General features: G+C 38.0%; 2 protein-coding genes and 1 pseudogene across 3 annotated transcripts; 1 reads left to right on the forward strand and 2 right to left on the reverse strand.

Annotated features, from left to right (window-relative positions):
* Positions 1-2,020: 2,020 nt before the first annotated feature.
* On the forward strand, positions 2,021-6,554 carry LOC135677327 (small ribosomal subunit protein uS17-like). The gene is made up of 6 exons (XM_065189532.1): positions 2,021-2,156; positions 2,528-2,568; positions 2,638-2,738; positions 5,742-5,886; positions 5,958-6,047; positions 6,225-6,554. Exons 1-6 carry the CDS (start codon positions 2,145-2,147, stop codon positions 6,313-6,315), a joined length of 480 nt encoding a protein of 159 aa, XP_065045604.1. The 5' UTR covers positions 2,021-2,144; the 3' UTR covers positions 6,316-6,554.
* A 991-nt stretch (positions 6,555-7,545) lies between these two features.
* On the reverse strand, positions 7,546-9,169 carry LOC135677583 (protein IQ-DOMAIN 18-like; annotated as a pseudogene).
* Positions 9,144-15,220, reverse strand: LOC135677328 (uncharacterized). 2 transcript variants are annotated; one of them, XM_065189534.1, is made up of 5 exons: positions 15,062-15,219; positions 13,300-13,584; positions 12,495-12,657; positions 9,916-10,031; positions 9,144-9,695 (listed from the first exon to the last, which is right to left on the reverse strand). In XM_065189534.1, exons 3-5 carry the CDS (start codon positions 12,597-12,599, stop codon positions 9,332-9,334), a joined length of 585 nt encoding a protein of 194 aa, XP_065045606.1. In that variant the 5' UTR covers positions 12,600-12,657; positions 13,300-13,584; positions 15,062-15,219; the 3' UTR covers positions 9,144-9,331. The 2 variants fall into 2 exon arrangements, with proteins under 2 accessions (XP_065045606.1, XP_065045605.1); XM_065189533.1 differs by lacking the exon at positions 13,300-13,584 and having other exon boundaries at positions 15,062-15,220.
* Positions 15,221-16,769: the final 1,549 nt, after the last annotated feature.

Here is a 16,769-nt window from a genome sequence, read left to right on the forward strand (position 1 = left end):
TATCTCCGTGTTGCGCTCTTCCTCCCTTGCCGCCTTCCCTACTTTTTCCCATCGTTCACATGGGGTTGATGGATTCCCAGCGGAGGCAATTTGCGATGGTCCCCCATAATTGTCCGCGTAGTGTTCGGCAAAATGTCCTCTCGGATTCGGACCAACTTGACAATTTGACGAGAGGACGAGTGGCTTTGCCGTGTGAGTTCTCCATCCGGAATGGGAGGTATTGTAACTTACAATTATTCTATTTTACTAAACTATTATGATGCGAAAAAAAAAATATTAAAGATATTTTACAATATTCTTAATCACTTCTTCAATTCGAATGAACTAATAATAATCATGATTACTCTTATTTGCAGGGATATATATATATATATATATATATATATATATATATATATATATATATATATATATATATGCTGTATAATCATAGATATATTGATTCCAAACTTTTCAATGGTATATATGTAAGCCCAATGTTGAACATTAGAATTTGATTCCTGTATCGTTGTCGGCTCGACGTGAGAGAACGGACTGGGCCCAGTTAATTGGATTAGGTGGTTGGCCCAAAATAAGCCGAATGATCAAAAGCTTTTGCCCATTGAGTTCCACGTAGAATTTAAATTGGACTCGAACTCGGTTTTGACTGTACTTTATATGATTTATGAGGCTATATATGTGCGTTTATGTTCAATTTATATAATGAATCTCATGTTTTCAAGGAAATATCAGTGTGTTTGTGGTTTCCGTTAATTATCCAATCTCTCAATCAAATAAGGAAGATACAATAATGTGTAATGCTAAAGGAAAGGTATATGCCAAAATATATGGATGAAGAAAATATACATCAAATTAAGGTATTAAAAAATACTCATTAAGAATTAGTTTTCGTTATGTCACGGTTAGGGCCTAATGAGTTAATTGGTCTATCAACTTTATTTTATCTAACCCACTGACTAAAATATATTATGTAACCTAATGATAACTTCACGTAATGATAAGTCATCTAAATAGTTCTTTTCTACTTGAGCCTTTCAGTAAATAATATATTAATTTTTTAATCTAAATTATTGATTAAAATATTTAAAACTAAAATTGATAATAACGAACTTATGAAATCCTTTTACATCCCAAACTACAGAAAATACAATAAATATCAAATTACAGGTAATTAACTCCTTATAGTGGACTACCACTTCATTGCTTGTCTACTATGTGGATCAGATGCACGGATAATAAATTTTCACTCATTTTTTTTTTTTCATTCTGAACACTAATTTTTTTGTAGAAAAGTCAGTTAAAATCATAAGCTAATAACAAAAACCTTCTCGCCCCTAATATTTTAGGTGTCGATATTGGAAAATAACATGTAATTCACTTAGCTCACACATCAATAGGATTTTAGTCCCATAAGATCCATAATATGATATCGAAAGCTAACTATACTGTAACAAGGGTATGTTCAATCGAGACTATAACTGATGGTCTTAATTTTATCTTATTATTATTCCATAATCAAAGCTTTATATGTTGACATATGATTCGATAACTCAATGATGGGCAAATAATTCGTGTAATTATTTTTAATATTTGCCTAACTTATTATAAAAGCATCATCAGGTGCATCATCAGAAAAAAGAACTCTCATATTATCTATTATAATATATATGAATTCTTTGAACCTAACTTAGGAATTGGATTTTTTTTTTTGAATATACCCCTGACAGTAGTTTTTATGTGCATGTCATGTGTATATGTGTGTAGGAATAGATATATGTGTATGTCATTGGATTTTTGAGTGGAAATAAAAAGTTTTCCGACCACATATAACTTGTTTCACTCTTAACCATACGTCCGCTATAAATGTTGATCATATCTCGTAATAACTTCATGGGAAGTCCTCAATCGGACTCCAGATCCGACCCGTACCTGCAATTATCCGACCCGCGAATTCAAACCCGGGTTCGGGCAGAGAAGCGGACCCGATTGGTGATTTCCTTCTGCTCCCAACGCCGTATAAATAACAAGAAGTCCGGCATTTAGGGCTTGTCTTGGAGCCCGCAAATTCTCCTCGTTCCCTTCCGCCGGCTTATCGCCCTTGTCCCCTGAAGGCCAGCTCTTCGATCTCGTTAGCTTTCTCGGCCATGGCGGAACAGGTGGGATCACATATCGTTTGATTCTCTTCCTTCGTCTCTTCGTTAGGTTTTATTTTTTCCTTATTCTTTTAACAATTTCGCTTTTCTTTGGGAGCATTTTGTCCCGAGTTTAAAGCGCCTTTATATGCCTAGTAGATTTGGATTCTGTCGATCTTGAGAAAACCCTAAAGGTAGAGTCGAAGGTTCCAGATTCATCGGATTTCGCTGTGGAATCGATGTTTTATTACTTTTACAGTTAATTGTTAGAATCGTTTGCGAGAGTGTGATGTCTGCGTTTGGAGCTAGGTTAACAATCTTGGTGTCTTGCCACGAGTTTTGTCTTTTTTACCTGATGCTAATGGTTTATTTCGATTTGGTATCCTGTTATGCAGACGGAGAAGGCATTCCTTAAGCAGCCAAAGGTGTTCCTTTGGTAAGAAAACTTTCACACAGTAAATTCTTGAGTTAGTGCTCTAATGGAGTTGTAATGGTTACTGTGCAGCCCAAAGAAACCTGGTAAGGGAAAGAGACCTGGTAAGGGCGGCAACAGATTCTGGAAGAGTATTGGGCTTGGGTTCAAGACTCCAAGAGAGGCCATTGAAGGTCTAAGATCTAATACCAATTTCTTCTCCTGCTTCAATTCAGTTTTTTTTTCACACTTGTTATTTTAATGTTAGTTTGAATCTGAGTGACTTAGTTTTAGAGTTTAGACAAATGCCTCATATGGTTGCAGACCATCTTGGTTATCATCATGGAAACAATTGCTGCACTCGGGAGTATTAAGTGACAATTAACTTCGTTGACAAATTAATTATATTTCTGATGTTGTGCATTTTGTTTATGCTTGTTATGTGTGGTAAATAATCTTTTATGCTAATCCTGTTGACTTGTATATATAAGTTTTTAATAAATTGTGTCCTTTGGGTTTCTTCTAATTGTTTTCGAGGACTCAACTCGACTATTCTGATCTGCCCAGAATCCTAATTGTTTGACAACTATTTCTGGCTCTGATCACTTGATGATTGTTTACACTATTTGTTTATTACACTTAGGTTTATCACAAAAGAAAACTAGAGTCATCTGTCTTGCACATTTTTGACTTGATCATATACTACAATACTAATCAAGGAAAATGGTAGTTATTAAGAAAATTTAGGAACCAAGTGTAAAACAAGGGTCTTGTTGCCTATTGTAGACAAATATTTTTGAAGAGCACCAAAGCAAGTTTTAGTTTCAAATTTGTAAATAGTGGTCACTATCTATTTTGTCAATGGGTATATATATGTTAAACATTAGTTTCAATTTAGCACACCCTTGGATTACCTAAATTTTTTTTTGTGTCTTGTTAGGATTCCTATTAATTAAAAAATATAAATTAAAACAATATTCTACTTGGTAAGTCATGACCACATACTTGAGAATGTGCTAGTGCTATTTTTAATGGTTTTTTTTGCACATTAGTCTCTCAATGTTCCTTATTTTTGTCAAATTTTGTTATCAAAATCATGGTTCTAACCTGCTCTTATTGTGCATGGAGGTCTTTCTATTCAGCTTTTTGTACTGTAGTCACTTACCTAATGATTGAAACATGTTACCTAAACCAGGCAACACAAGTTCAATCCAGGTTTGTGTTGTTAGTGAGTAGTCAAACTAACTAAACAGAAAAAAAATGGAATATTGGTTCTTTTTTCTTATACTGTAACTGAATCCCTCTTACTCCTTTTCCTGCTCCAAACACCCACAACCCCCCACCCCCCCCAACCAAAATCTGGGTGCTTCCCCGTACGGTCCTTTTCTGTTGGAAACTCTTGCATCATAAGCTTCAAACCACCGAAAGACTGATTGCTATCTTTGTTCTACTGGTCCTGATAGCCAACATCACATCTTTTTTTACTGTTCCTTCTCCTTAAAAGTTTGGGAATATTTCCAATTGAGACTTAACATTCAATTCCAGTTCTTCTCTTATTCGGCGGATGGCTCCTGGTTGAAGGAAGTTTCTGATCTTTTCTCTCCTTCATCCAACCATATGGTTACCCTTATCATCTATGGCCTTTGGATGATTTGGATGGCCCGAAATAATGCAGCTTTCCGTACTACTCGGATTGCCCTTTCCATGGTCGCTTATATGGCTGTATCATATTTGTATGACTGCTCTTGTATCAGCCAGACTAAGGGGGTGCAGTCTCTGCAGTTGGTCATAAGCTCAATTCAAGTATGTTGGTCGTGTCCTGCAGTGGAGTGGATCAAGCTGAACACTGATGGAGCCTTTGACGCACAGTCAAAGATGGGAGGTGAGGGCTTTGTGCTAAGGAACAGTGCTTCCAGATATCTCTTTGCTGGATGCATATTTCTATATGTTGGCAGATCTTGGGTGAACATAATTTTGGCAGTCAAGGAAGGAATCTTGGCTGCAACCCAGCTGGGTGTAAATAAGCTCATTATTGAAATTGATGCGGAATGTATTGTAAAAGTTTTGAACAAGGAGGAACCCCCTCCTTGGTTCCTTCTTAATTCTCTTCGTGAGATTTTTGCTCTACTCAACATGATCGTCGAGTGGAGGGTGATACACACCTTTAGAGAAGGCAATCAGTGTGCCCATTGGCTGGCTTCTTTTGCTAAAAGGTCCAAATTGGATCACATTTGGACGCAGGATTGGCATCCTGACTCTTACTGTATTTTGTGCTTGGATGAGCAAGCTGGACCTTGTAGTCGGCTTTTGATTTAATATAGTTCTTCTCCTTTGGAAAACAAAAGAACGGTTCAGAGTTTTGTCAATTGGGTTTTGGATTAAAGACGGCTTATGAAAGAGAGAGATCCATAGAAGTTAAGAAGAGGATCATTATAGATTTTAAAGAAACAAATACTGCTCGTACAGTATGTCCTGTCGGTCTGACCTGCATTTATTGGTCTGACTAGGGACCAATATCTTCCTTTATTGATGTTTATTTTTTTAATTATTTTTTTGATGATATCTGGCAGTATGGGTTAGTATATTATCTGATCTATTGGTACAATATCAGTTGTACCAGTTATTAAAACCATTGTTGTAACAAGATTTAAATCTTGTGTAGATACATGAGGATGGAGAGATGAGATGCATTGGCTTAAAATTTGATGTTTTGTGAGGAACAGGTAATAGAGGGGAGGCAGTAAGATAGGGCATCACGTGGTAGATTGGGTTACTCTGTAAAGAGTAAATTATCTAAAAAATCTTCTTTAAGTATAGATAAAATTACACTGTTTCAGGCATATGGCTGTGTCAATTCTAACGAGTCCATATACTGAAATGTGCAGGCTATGAAGAGTAGAGGGACTATTGTATAAATAGCAAGAATTGATTGGTGTTGTACACGATTAAAAAATGTGAGGGACAAGTGAGCAGCACATTGTTTTAGTTACTTATATCTTGTATATCGAGAAACAAAATCCAGTCAGAGCCAAATGGCCTCCGTTCTTTTTGTTTCACACCTGCATAAAAATAGTGTTAGATTATTGCATCTTGTATAATGGGTTTCTGCTTAAGAGGACTTTCTTTTTTGCTACTTTGCTGTAGTATTCTATTTTGTTGAAGCAACAGAAGATTACAGACTTGGATCTTGCTTGCAGGTACTTACATCGATAAGAAATGCCCATTCACTGGCAATGTGTCAATTAGGGGTCGTATCTTAGCTGGCACATGCCATAGTGCCAAGATGAACCGAACCATTATCGTACGCAGAAACTATCTTCACTATGTGAAAAAATATCAAAGGTGAGCAATGTTTACCTGTCCTCTTCACCTTTTCAAATAAATCAGTTCTGATTTTCTTTTATTTCTTCTAGGTATGAGAAGAGGCACTCTAATATAGCTGCGCATATCTCACCCTGCTTCCGTGTCAAGGAAGGGGACCATGTTATCATTGGTCAGTGCAGGTAAGATCATTTTTGATAATATGGTCGAGATCCCAATAACAGTAAGGCACCACGGAATCTTTTGCATACATGTTTTGAAAGACTGAGGTTCATATATGTGTCAAAATAAAGTTATGGTTAATGGTGATTGTTCCTATAAAATTCGTGGTACTGAAAATGAACATTTATTCTGTGTAGACCATTGGCAAAAACCGTGACTTTCAATGTTTTGAAAGTCATACCAGCTGGGTCGACAGGTGGTGGCAAGAAGGCATTCACAGCTGTGTAAGGTTGTGCCAAGGCTTCAAAGCTGAGGAGTTGGAAACTTTAATCCGGAAAAGGTTGTCGTGCAACCAGTTTTTAGTAATTTAGCCTTATTTTGCACTATTTTCTGTTCTTATAAGTTGACCATTTGAATTTTTGTGGCATCAAGATTATGTTGTTGAACAGCTAGAAAATTCGTCTGACGAACATCCAAAGATGTGACAGTCATATTTGCAAGTTCTAGTTGGTTATCCCTTATTTTTATTTCCGAATCAAGTTCTGATATCAATGCTAAACTGGCATGATGTGATGGTTACAGTTGCTGCCGTTCAGTCATTGATATTAGCTTGGGTTATTCTTGATGATTGTTAAACAGAATATACAATAGGCTAACTTTAAATTGCTAAAATGTTGTTTGTTGGAATTTGGCATGAACATACCAAAATGTTCATCCTTTCTTGTTGCCTCGTTCTCACATTCTCCGTCTGCTTGCTATTTTTTTTTTCTCATTTTTATTTTCTGCTATCGAACAATAGCCGAGTAGAGAAGACATTTCATCTCAACTCATTGTTTCCATTTATCACAAACAGCAGATGCGGGTTCATCTTTAAAAACCGATTCTTTCTTACGAGGAAGGGCACTTCTTAAAAGAAAAATCTGGACCGTAAGTGTTGGGCGAATCAGCTAGGTGAAGGTGAAGGTAGCTTTTCTTATTCCAAATAGATGAACGTGTAAAATAATTTTTTTAAGTTTTTATGATTTACTAATGTTTAAAATAATTTTTTATTTTTTATTTTAAAAAATATAATATATAAATTTTTTCTCAGTTAAAATCTATATGCTAGTTCATAATAAAATATTAATATAATAATATATATAATTTAAATTATAATAAATTAGTAATATAATAATATATATAATTTAAATTAAAATATAAAAAAAAACTGATAATAAACTATAGCTTGTCGCCGAGGCTGTTGTTGCAGCAAGAGGACACGCACGTTCGAGCATTGCTCCCCGAGGAACCGCCCCACCGTGCTCTTGAAGCTCGGGCTCCGCAGGTTCTGCGAGCACCCTTGTGAGTTGAGCATTGGGAACGACAGGCGCTTCTTGGCGGAGCCGCCCCGATCTCGGTCCAACGTCCTTGGACGCTTGCCTCGGTGTGCTTTGCGACCGCACTCGCGCCTTCGCAGAGTGACTGCGTCATCACCATGTTGTTCGACACTGTAGCCCTCGACATTGCAGGGTAGTGCTGTCACAATGACGATGATGATGCTGTCGTGTGGTAGTGGTAGTTCGGCACATGGACGATGGAAAGACTCCGGTCCTCCCGACCGGTGTGAGGGAGTGGCAGGCGAATAGGGTTGGTAGTTATGGAGGTGGGTGCAATGGAGGGGGGAGGAGGGGTGCTGTCCGACGGGTTGCGACGACGATGGCGTATGGCGACGGGGGAGGAGTAAGAGAAGGGTCGAGCAGTGTCGATCTCCAAGGTCTTGATGGGAGTCAGTGGAGGCTGTCGCCCTGTTGTTGATTCTGTTATCGAAAGAGGACTTCAACACAATCCAGCGATCCATCCACCGGTGCGGCCTCTTCTCTTCCACCGACGCCACCTCGCCGTTCACTTCTTCGTCGAGCAAGGGCGAGGGGTTCCGGTGCGATCTCCAGATCTTTCCGATGGGCCAAAGACTCGATGTCAGTCACATTACAGAGGAAACCAGGAGAAGCAAGCGATGTTCCTACGACAAGATGAGGGAGGAAGAAACCAGCCTTTTTTGAGCTTGCTTGATGAAAGAAGGCGTAGAAGAGCGCTCTTTCTCGTTTTAGAGCAGCCTCCTTCCGAACCTGCAGCATCGCTTGGATCTCCTCCATTGTCTTTGGGCGGTCGTCCCAGTCATCTGCGAAGCTACTCCCGTCCCTCGACGGCTCATTCCACCAAATAAGAAAGACACACACAACAAGGAAGACGAAGAAAGCTTGAGTTTTGACAGGGACATGTTAGTTACCATGGATCTCCTCTCCGCGAGCTCCTGGAGGTACTTGGACTCCCATAAGGAGGTGTCACAGTTGAAGGAGGACTTGGTGGCACCTTGGGAAACTGTTGCCGAAGACTCCTGCGCCATCCGCATATGTTGGTCTCTCACCCTCGCCTGCACTCTCACCAGCTCTTGCATGCATCGCAGCGTCATGTTGGCTTGCTTCCAGACATTGTGCCCCCTCACCAATGCCTGTAGCTTCACAAGCCCCTTTAAAGCTTGCAGCGCCCTCCTCACCTTCAATCGCACACCCAAACTCAAGCCTACGTTAGATCCATCCCTCGACTCCAAAAGAGGGAGAGGGAGAGAGAGAGTGCAAGGAGTCATATGCCAAGTAACCTCGAAAGGCAGTTTGGATAACTATGGCAGCGTAATGCTCCTTAACAAAGCTATTCCCGAAGAACTTGAAGCCAGACTTTCCTTCTATACTATTATGGACAATAAAGTAATCAAAAAGTTAAATTCAATTGTCAAATATCCTATAGAAAATAGAATTTCCTGCTGATTCCAACCATAACACGTTTCATAAAAGCCATACTATTTTTCTCGATCTAAACCGAATAAAGAAACCTGCTATTGTTGAAGAATAGAAGGGAAACAGAACCAAAGCCAAGACGATATAATCATAAAATCATTATTCTTGCATCAAAGATCTTACAATTTCCAAAGAAAAGGAAACTCACATATGGAGAAGCAAACAGATGCATTGGTTAATAACAGATCATGTTCACTGTTAGTACTGAAAAACATATCAATTTCTGAAATATTTGGAAAATTATGTTCAACTGTCAACAAGAAAACCAAAAAGGAGATCCAAAAGTACTAAAAGCCATTATGAGGTCCCATAGTCTATGTTCAAAAGTAAATCATACATCTCAAAGACTAGTTCTTAGACACAAATTGAGAAAGGCTATTCTGTGCAACTTACACCAGAGCTTAAAATAACTATGTTTACCTGAATATTCTACAATCCTCAGATCCAAGGACAATAACAACAATGGAATCTTGTCATGCCAGTGAATTGGTATGTGGTAGTACAGCATCATCTGAAGGAACTGGAGGGTCGTCGGATGTGCCATTAGAAACTAGTTCCGTTCCTTCTTGCACATTCATCTCACTGAAGGTTCTTTTCCTCGTCAACGATTCCAACATCTCTGTCTCCTTGACCTTCTCCCCCTTTTTCTCTATGGTTTCTTTTTCCTTCTCTGGCACTTGAGTATCACTTGTAGAAGGCTCAACTGGTGGTGGCAGCTCACGACCATTTAACCGGCAATATACTCTTTCAACGGTTTCGCTGATCTCCTTCCCCAAGCCATTATTGTCAACAATTAGCTCCCAAACAGCTCTAGATGCCTTCTCAAGCACCGGAGTTCTGCAAAATTTGCTTATAATAATTTCACTAACAAGATAAATGACCACACAGAGCACAAAGATTATCGTTTAGGCAGTAATAGCCAGTCATAGTTTAGGCAATCCAAAAAATTATAAGGTCCCCAATAGTGAAAAAAATGACAAAAGAATTTAATTTTCCCTTCCTTTACCCCTTGAATGCTGATCTACACAAATTTTATTAGCTTATAGCAAATGCTCACTCTAGTTCTCGCCGCAGTGCATCAAACAACTCTCTCTTTGTCTGTTTCTCTGCACCAGGAGTATTAAGGACCTTACTTTGCTCAACCATCGTGATTGTGTTATTCTTAAGCTCTTCCTGCAACCACATGCCAAAAGTTCAGGAAAGTTACATATGCAGCCCATTTAGATCCCCTGTAAGTGATTATCTAGTCTCTTGGAAGCAATCAACAAAAATGCATCTAGCTCTCTTGAACCGATTTAAGCAAGCATTCTAATGTTCAAGTTTGAAATTAAAAAAAAAATCATTGTTATATCTAAACAAGTATTCTGAGAAAAGGCACTCTGTTTTTTCCAGCAAGTAAAAAATGTGCAAGGCCAATTTCCAATTTGAGAAGTGCTCCAAAATAAATTAGAAGTAAAACAAAATAAAAAGCTATTTGCTGCCACTAATCTGCTTGTGGATTTCAGAAACATTAGACAAGAAACAGCGCATTTCCATGGTAAAAAGTGCAGAAGCTTATCTTAATCTGAAATCAGCATTGCCAGATACATCAGCTCCAAAATTCCAGTCATAAGATAGGAACTAATTAAAGGTACAAGTCAACTTAATACCTTGTAGCTTCTCTGTTCGCAAAAAAAATGGGGAAGTAATAGGTATTAGCAAAGTTTCAAATATGGTACATATGTATGGTACAGTCCAGTCCGACCAAGGACCAAAAAATTGACTATATCTTGGTAGTTAGTACTGTTGATGTTCCGGATGGTACAATTTGATATAACATCTAATATACTGGTACTGTATCGGTCTAAATAAATGTAAAATCTGGAATCAGACCGAGATTTTAAAACTTGGGTACTAGTATGTCAGTAAAATTTTGCATGTTCACCAAACCTTGATGCTTCATTCATGAAAGACTATGTTTACATACAAAACTTTTGTTCGAATAATAATTCAGATGCTACTAACTAAAATTTTCAGCAGTAAAAACATAAGCACTTATTCAACATTAATTTCAATATTTAATTACAAACCACTAAGAATCGAGAATATCAACAGTGGAATGACACCCCAACCAACCCGAAAACCTTTTTCGAGTCATGTCATCTCTGACGGAAGTTAAAACGTAAGAACATATTCAACATTAGAATGCTTCATTCTAATGCACACAAATTAAGATCAGCTGTCTCTGATGGAAATGGGAGCCATGTTGCCAGTAAAAATCCATAATGCCTAAGATCTTCCTTGCATTGAAAAAGTAATGCTTTGATATAAAATGGTCCAAGACAACAGAAATTAAATACTTTTATTTAATAGTATAAACTCTAGCACATTTAAGAAGTTTGATGAGGCGTAAAACACAAAAGTCTCATAAAAGTTATCCTTAGAACTTCGTCAGCTACTAGACATTCAAACAAAGGTGTCTGGAAGCGTACTAGGTTAAATTGGTGGATCGACACCAAATCAAAAAATCTACAAGAAGATCCACTAGTTTCCAGACACCTTTGCTTGAATGCCTAGTATGTTTACTCTAAAATCCAAATTTTAAGCATATAAAATTCGAATTGGTTGGGTCAGAAGCTGCAATCCACAGCTTCGGAAGCAGAATTCAAGCAAAAAATGTAGTAAGATCAGTTAGAGAGCAAACAGCAGCTCATCAAACCTTCAGGTTTCGGTAACAGATCAAGTGGTATATTTTCCAGTAACGAATCTAAGCAAGCTGTCCTGTCAGATTTTCAGGTGAGGTAGCAATGAAAATAGAATCTACATTCAAGATAATGTCCTTAGCAAGCCACTTCGATGACATAGAATAGCTTGACTAGGATTCATTCAAGATGGATTTCATCACTATCCCTCACCAAATCAGTGTAGCTACTGTCCTGGTAACTCAGGACATGACCAAACTAATCTTGATGCACCAAAAAGCCCTATGAATTCAGTACTTCTGTGCGACTGTTGCCAGAGTTGGCTGCCCAAAACATCCCATAACAGGGCTGTTGAAAACAATTATTGGCTGGCTAGGTTCGATCATTGGTTTATAATCCAAGTCTTAATATTCATCATCCCATGAAGAGATACTTTATATTCTCTCTTTCTAAAATAAGCAGTGATATACTTAAATCAGTTATCAGCACGCTCAATTATGAGCTGATTATAATGAAATTATATATATTGCAAGTGGTGAAGACACGATTCAATTATAAGACCTTGCTATCAATAGTCAAGGTCTTTACCAAATTTAACATGTAAATACACCACATGATACACAGCTTTCTGAAGAACCAACATCCAGCTATTATTGATTGAAAATGAAAAGTATGAGAAGCATCAAGTACACCATGATCAGATCTACATCACAATTCCTACCATAAAAATAGTACATGTGGTCAAGTGCAGGATAAACCATGACAATTCCTACCCTAACTATAGTCTAATCAAATGCAACTATATAGAAAATTGCTTTTGTTTATATACAAAAATATTGATGTGCAATAACTCCATGCTTTGTTAAAATATATTAACTTTTCAACATCAACAATGTGCACTGGTTTAATAAAGGGAAATTGCATAAACAAGGAAATTGTTCATTCAAATACTTACATTGGCCTTTAACTGGTTAATAATCTTCAGTCTAATGGCATCAATTGTCCCATCATTCATTAACGATTCGAGTACATCTTCTGGTTTGACCATGCGGGAACCCATGAGGCTCACTGAATTTTTGTGACCCACCACCTTATAGTCAAACCACAGTGTCTTTCACCTGCATAAGAAAGTAGCCTTGATGTGAGATGTAACAGATTTTTCATGCATAATCTACTTGTTCTGATAAACCAATATATATTGACTTAGACTAACTTTCGCCTTCACAATCACATATCTAAGGCAAAAATTGATGTTAATATACTACACCTAATCCCAAGACAAATTCACGAAATATTCATGAGAGAAGGTAAGAACATTTATTCTTCATGTAGTGCTTAGGGTGAATAAAACAGTGACTTGGAAACAAGAGAAACCAGGATGCGATTATGCAACAAAAGTTAGGGCGTGATTATATTTAGTATTGAACATATGAGGAAAAAAATCATAAAAGAAATTACTTCAAATGGAAAAAAAAATCATAAAATAGTGTTTTAAAAAGCGTTAGATGCCAAGGTCCCAAAACACCTGAGACGCTAGGTGCTCGCCCAAGCAAAGTGAGACACTTCAAAATATTAAAATTTTAAAAAATATATTATAATTGATGAAATATGATCATAAAAATAAAAATGACACAATATAGTTTCTACTGATGGAGGCCTATGTTAAACATGTTTCTAACCAATGCTAAACAGTCCCAAAGAGTTAATCAATATAATGCTAAATAGTTCCAAAGAGGTAATTGAGAAGAGGAGTAACCGACATCTGTGGAAGAAGATGAGTGGAGAGGGCGACGAACGAAGCTATGGATGAAGGCAACGGCGGATGTAGGGTTTCACTACGGATTTGTCTCACTTGGTAGTGCGGTTTTGGGCGAGGGAGCGAGTTTTGTATTAGGGTACATTAGTTGGTTTGATTGAACCAACTTGCTCGTCCAATCGAACCCAGCCTTGAACCCTGATCCAACTTAACTTGGGTGCTTGCCCAAGGCGCCTGGGCTCAGGCGAGTGCTCGGGCAATGCTTCATCGAAACACCTCGTCCGAGCGCCTATTGAAAACATTATCATAAAATAGAGAGTTGTTGATGAAAACATGCAAATGTAATATTTCATTTAACATGTTAAAAAAAAATTCTTAAGTAGATGTGTCGTAATTGTCCACCATGCAGGTGCTCAACATGGCAATACATATGAGAAGAACTTATCCTATGATTATAAATGGCATGCATAAAAAGTGAAATTAGGTTGAGTGAAATATCTACGTTCTCGTTTTTTGTTTATTTCACCTCCTTATTGATAGCGTAGAAATTCGTTCCTTATTATCTACATATTGATATTTCTACACCAAGTTTTGTTTCATTTTTTGTCCTCGAAATTTTACCAACAGCTAGTTTGATTCCCTGAAAAGAGTTTCTTCTCTCGGTGTATTTTTTCCTCATACGTTGAATCCCAACTATATTGATCCCTAAGCTTTTCTCCCTCTAATCACTTCCATGAAACATCTCTTTTGTGACGAAGTTCTAGAAAATTTTCTAAATACCAAATTGCCTAAATTAACAATCACATCCTAGAATTTGAACAAAAGGTTCTTTCCCATTCTCTCTTCATCTTATTTTTCTTAAATTGTAAAACTAGTGTAGTTAAAGGCGCTAGATGCTAAAAGACACCAAAGTATCAAAATGCCCAAGGTACTCACTCGAGTGAAGCAAGACACTCACAAATATTAAGATTTTCAAAAACATATAATTAAGGAGAAATATGATCACTAAAATAAAAATGAGAAATTACATGAGTTCTATATCTCTTTATATTTCAAATATCACCACCAAAACATCATATTACAATCAGTGAAGCACCAAAGTACTACATTTTGCAAATCTAATAATAAAAATAACAAAACAAAGGAAGATTAACGTTAAAAATCTAACAATTTCCCTCAAGAAAGTCAATGATCATCGAATTCGTAGAATATAAAACATTGTTAACAATGACTAACATTACATAATTACAAGAGAAAGAAAAAGAAACAGAGGGAAGAAAAGGAAGAAGAAGCAAACAGAAGGAGAAGAAGGGGGGGGCATGCTGCGGACTGTTGGTTGGGAGGGTAGCGGGTAGTTATCAGGGAGGAGGGAGGGGGAGGGGAAGATGCAGGGAGTAGGCGAAGAGGGGTGTAGCTATCAGGGAGGAGGAGGAGGGAGAGGGGGGCCGTTGGGGTCGGCGGGGGGCTGAAATGGATGGTGTCGGGGAAGGGGGGGAGCTGCGACGAAAGGGTGGAAGAGGAAGGAGGGATGGGGGGCTGCGATGAACGCAGGGAAGAGAAGGAGGAGGGATCGGGGAAGGGGAGGCTGTGACGAGGCGGGGGGACGAGGGGCTGCGATGAACGGGGGGAAGAGAGAGGTGGAGGGAGGGGGAGGATGGTGTCGGAGAAGGGGGGAGCTGCACCGAAAGGGAGAAGAGGGAGGAGAAGGGATGGTGCGACGGCGAAGGAGGAAAAGGAGGAGGAGAAAGAGAGAGGGATATATATACCGGGAGGGGAGAGACTGCCGCCGTTCGCCGATGGAGAGGAAAACGCCGCCGCTGCCGTCGTTCGCCGAAGAAACGCCGCAGTCGCTGGGGAGAGAGGTTTCACCGCCCCTGCGTTTAGGGCAAGGGCGAGCGCGCGCCGGGGTGGGGAAGAGGGAGGGAGCGTGGTTTGGTTAGGGTGATCATATGGTTCAATCGAACCAGAAAGATCCAAATTGTTTCAAATTGGCTTGACTCAGGCTCGATCCAGATTGAATTGATTCAGCCGGGCGCCTGGGCCCAGGCCGCGCCTGACTCAAGTCGCCGGCTCAGGCGTCGCCTCGTCGCCTGGTGACTTTACTGTTCCAAGCATTTCCAGAGTCGTTAATTATTGTTGCAGCCTATACATTAAAGGAAAAAATGATTTCTTTGATTTATTAGTAATTCTCCACACATAAACAACTCCTTAATCCTAAAACCTCACAAAAAAATTATACCACCCTATAATGAATCACATAGTATAAAAAATAAACCTACCGAACTTAAATTAAGATAAGCCCTTCAAAAACAAAAATGCAGCCAAATAGAAATCCTTAGAGGAACCCTGTGACAACCCATGCAACATATAACAGAAGAAAAAAATCAAAAAAAACTTTCTATATCCAAAACCACTGTCAATATACAGATAAAACTAGACTCTCATTCTTTTCTTTTTTATATTATTTTACTAGAGAATTAGACTCTCTTTGCCTCTCTTTAGGGTCACTTCATAAATATTAAAAGAGAAACTATAATATCTCAATTGTGTGAGATGCCTAATATTGTTCTTTCAATTCCTAAAGATCCTATCTATTTATAAATAAGAGTAAAATGTTTAAGATAAATTATTAGGAAAGTTCCTCCGAACATCCCCTAAGGAATCATAATTTAAATTGACTTATTTTATATTGATTCATTAGAATCCAATTAGCTCTATTATATATCTTATTCAAATATAAACGATCACATAATCTAACAATATATAGTATTTTATGCGTTATTTACTCTCGTGCCTAAATAATGTACTCACTTTCAGCCATTACACTCATTTTGAACCATTTATGCTTATTTTAAAAGTGAATGATATACCTAATTTACTTAACTTAGATTAAGAATTTATCAACCGAAAATTTTAAAGATGTCAACTAATCAAATTGATATATAGATAATTAATAATGAAGTCATCGTACCAAATGTCATCATTATCGATGACAAGATCTTACGAGCAATTACTGTGTTCACCAATTATTGTTTTTGAAAAAAGAACTGGGTGATAATGGTGTATATTTTGATTTAGTTATCTTACGTCGAGGGGTTAAACATTAATGATATTTTCACATTGGCATGCGAACTAAATATGGTAGGATAGATACATATTAATGAACACTGTAATCTTCAAGCTTCTTTTGCAAATATTACGAGAACAGGCAAACGTATTAATAAATAAAGTCCTTTTATTTAAAAAAAAAAGCCTAGTCAGCAATGCGGGCGCCACTTTCCTGCTACTATTACTAACCACAAAAATCAAAACTACCCCAATGTCCCTACTTGCAAAACCTATGTTATCTCTTCCCGTTAGCTATTGGACATCGTTCTGGGACCCGCACCGGAGCCCACTCCGTTTTCTCAGGGCAACTAAGGAGGGTAAGGCCCAGAGAACAGGCAAACGTATTTCTCGAACGAGTTGATCTAC

Source organism: Musa acuminata, chromosome BXJ1-6 (genome assembly GCF_036884655.1).
Source record: "Musa acuminata AAA Group cultivar baxijiao chromosome BXJ1-6, Cavendish_Baxijiao_AAA, whole genome shotgun sequence".
Classification (NCBI taxonomy): domain Eukaryota; kingdom Viridiplantae; phylum Streptophyta; class Magnoliopsida; order Zingiberales; family Musaceae; genus Musa; species Musa acuminata.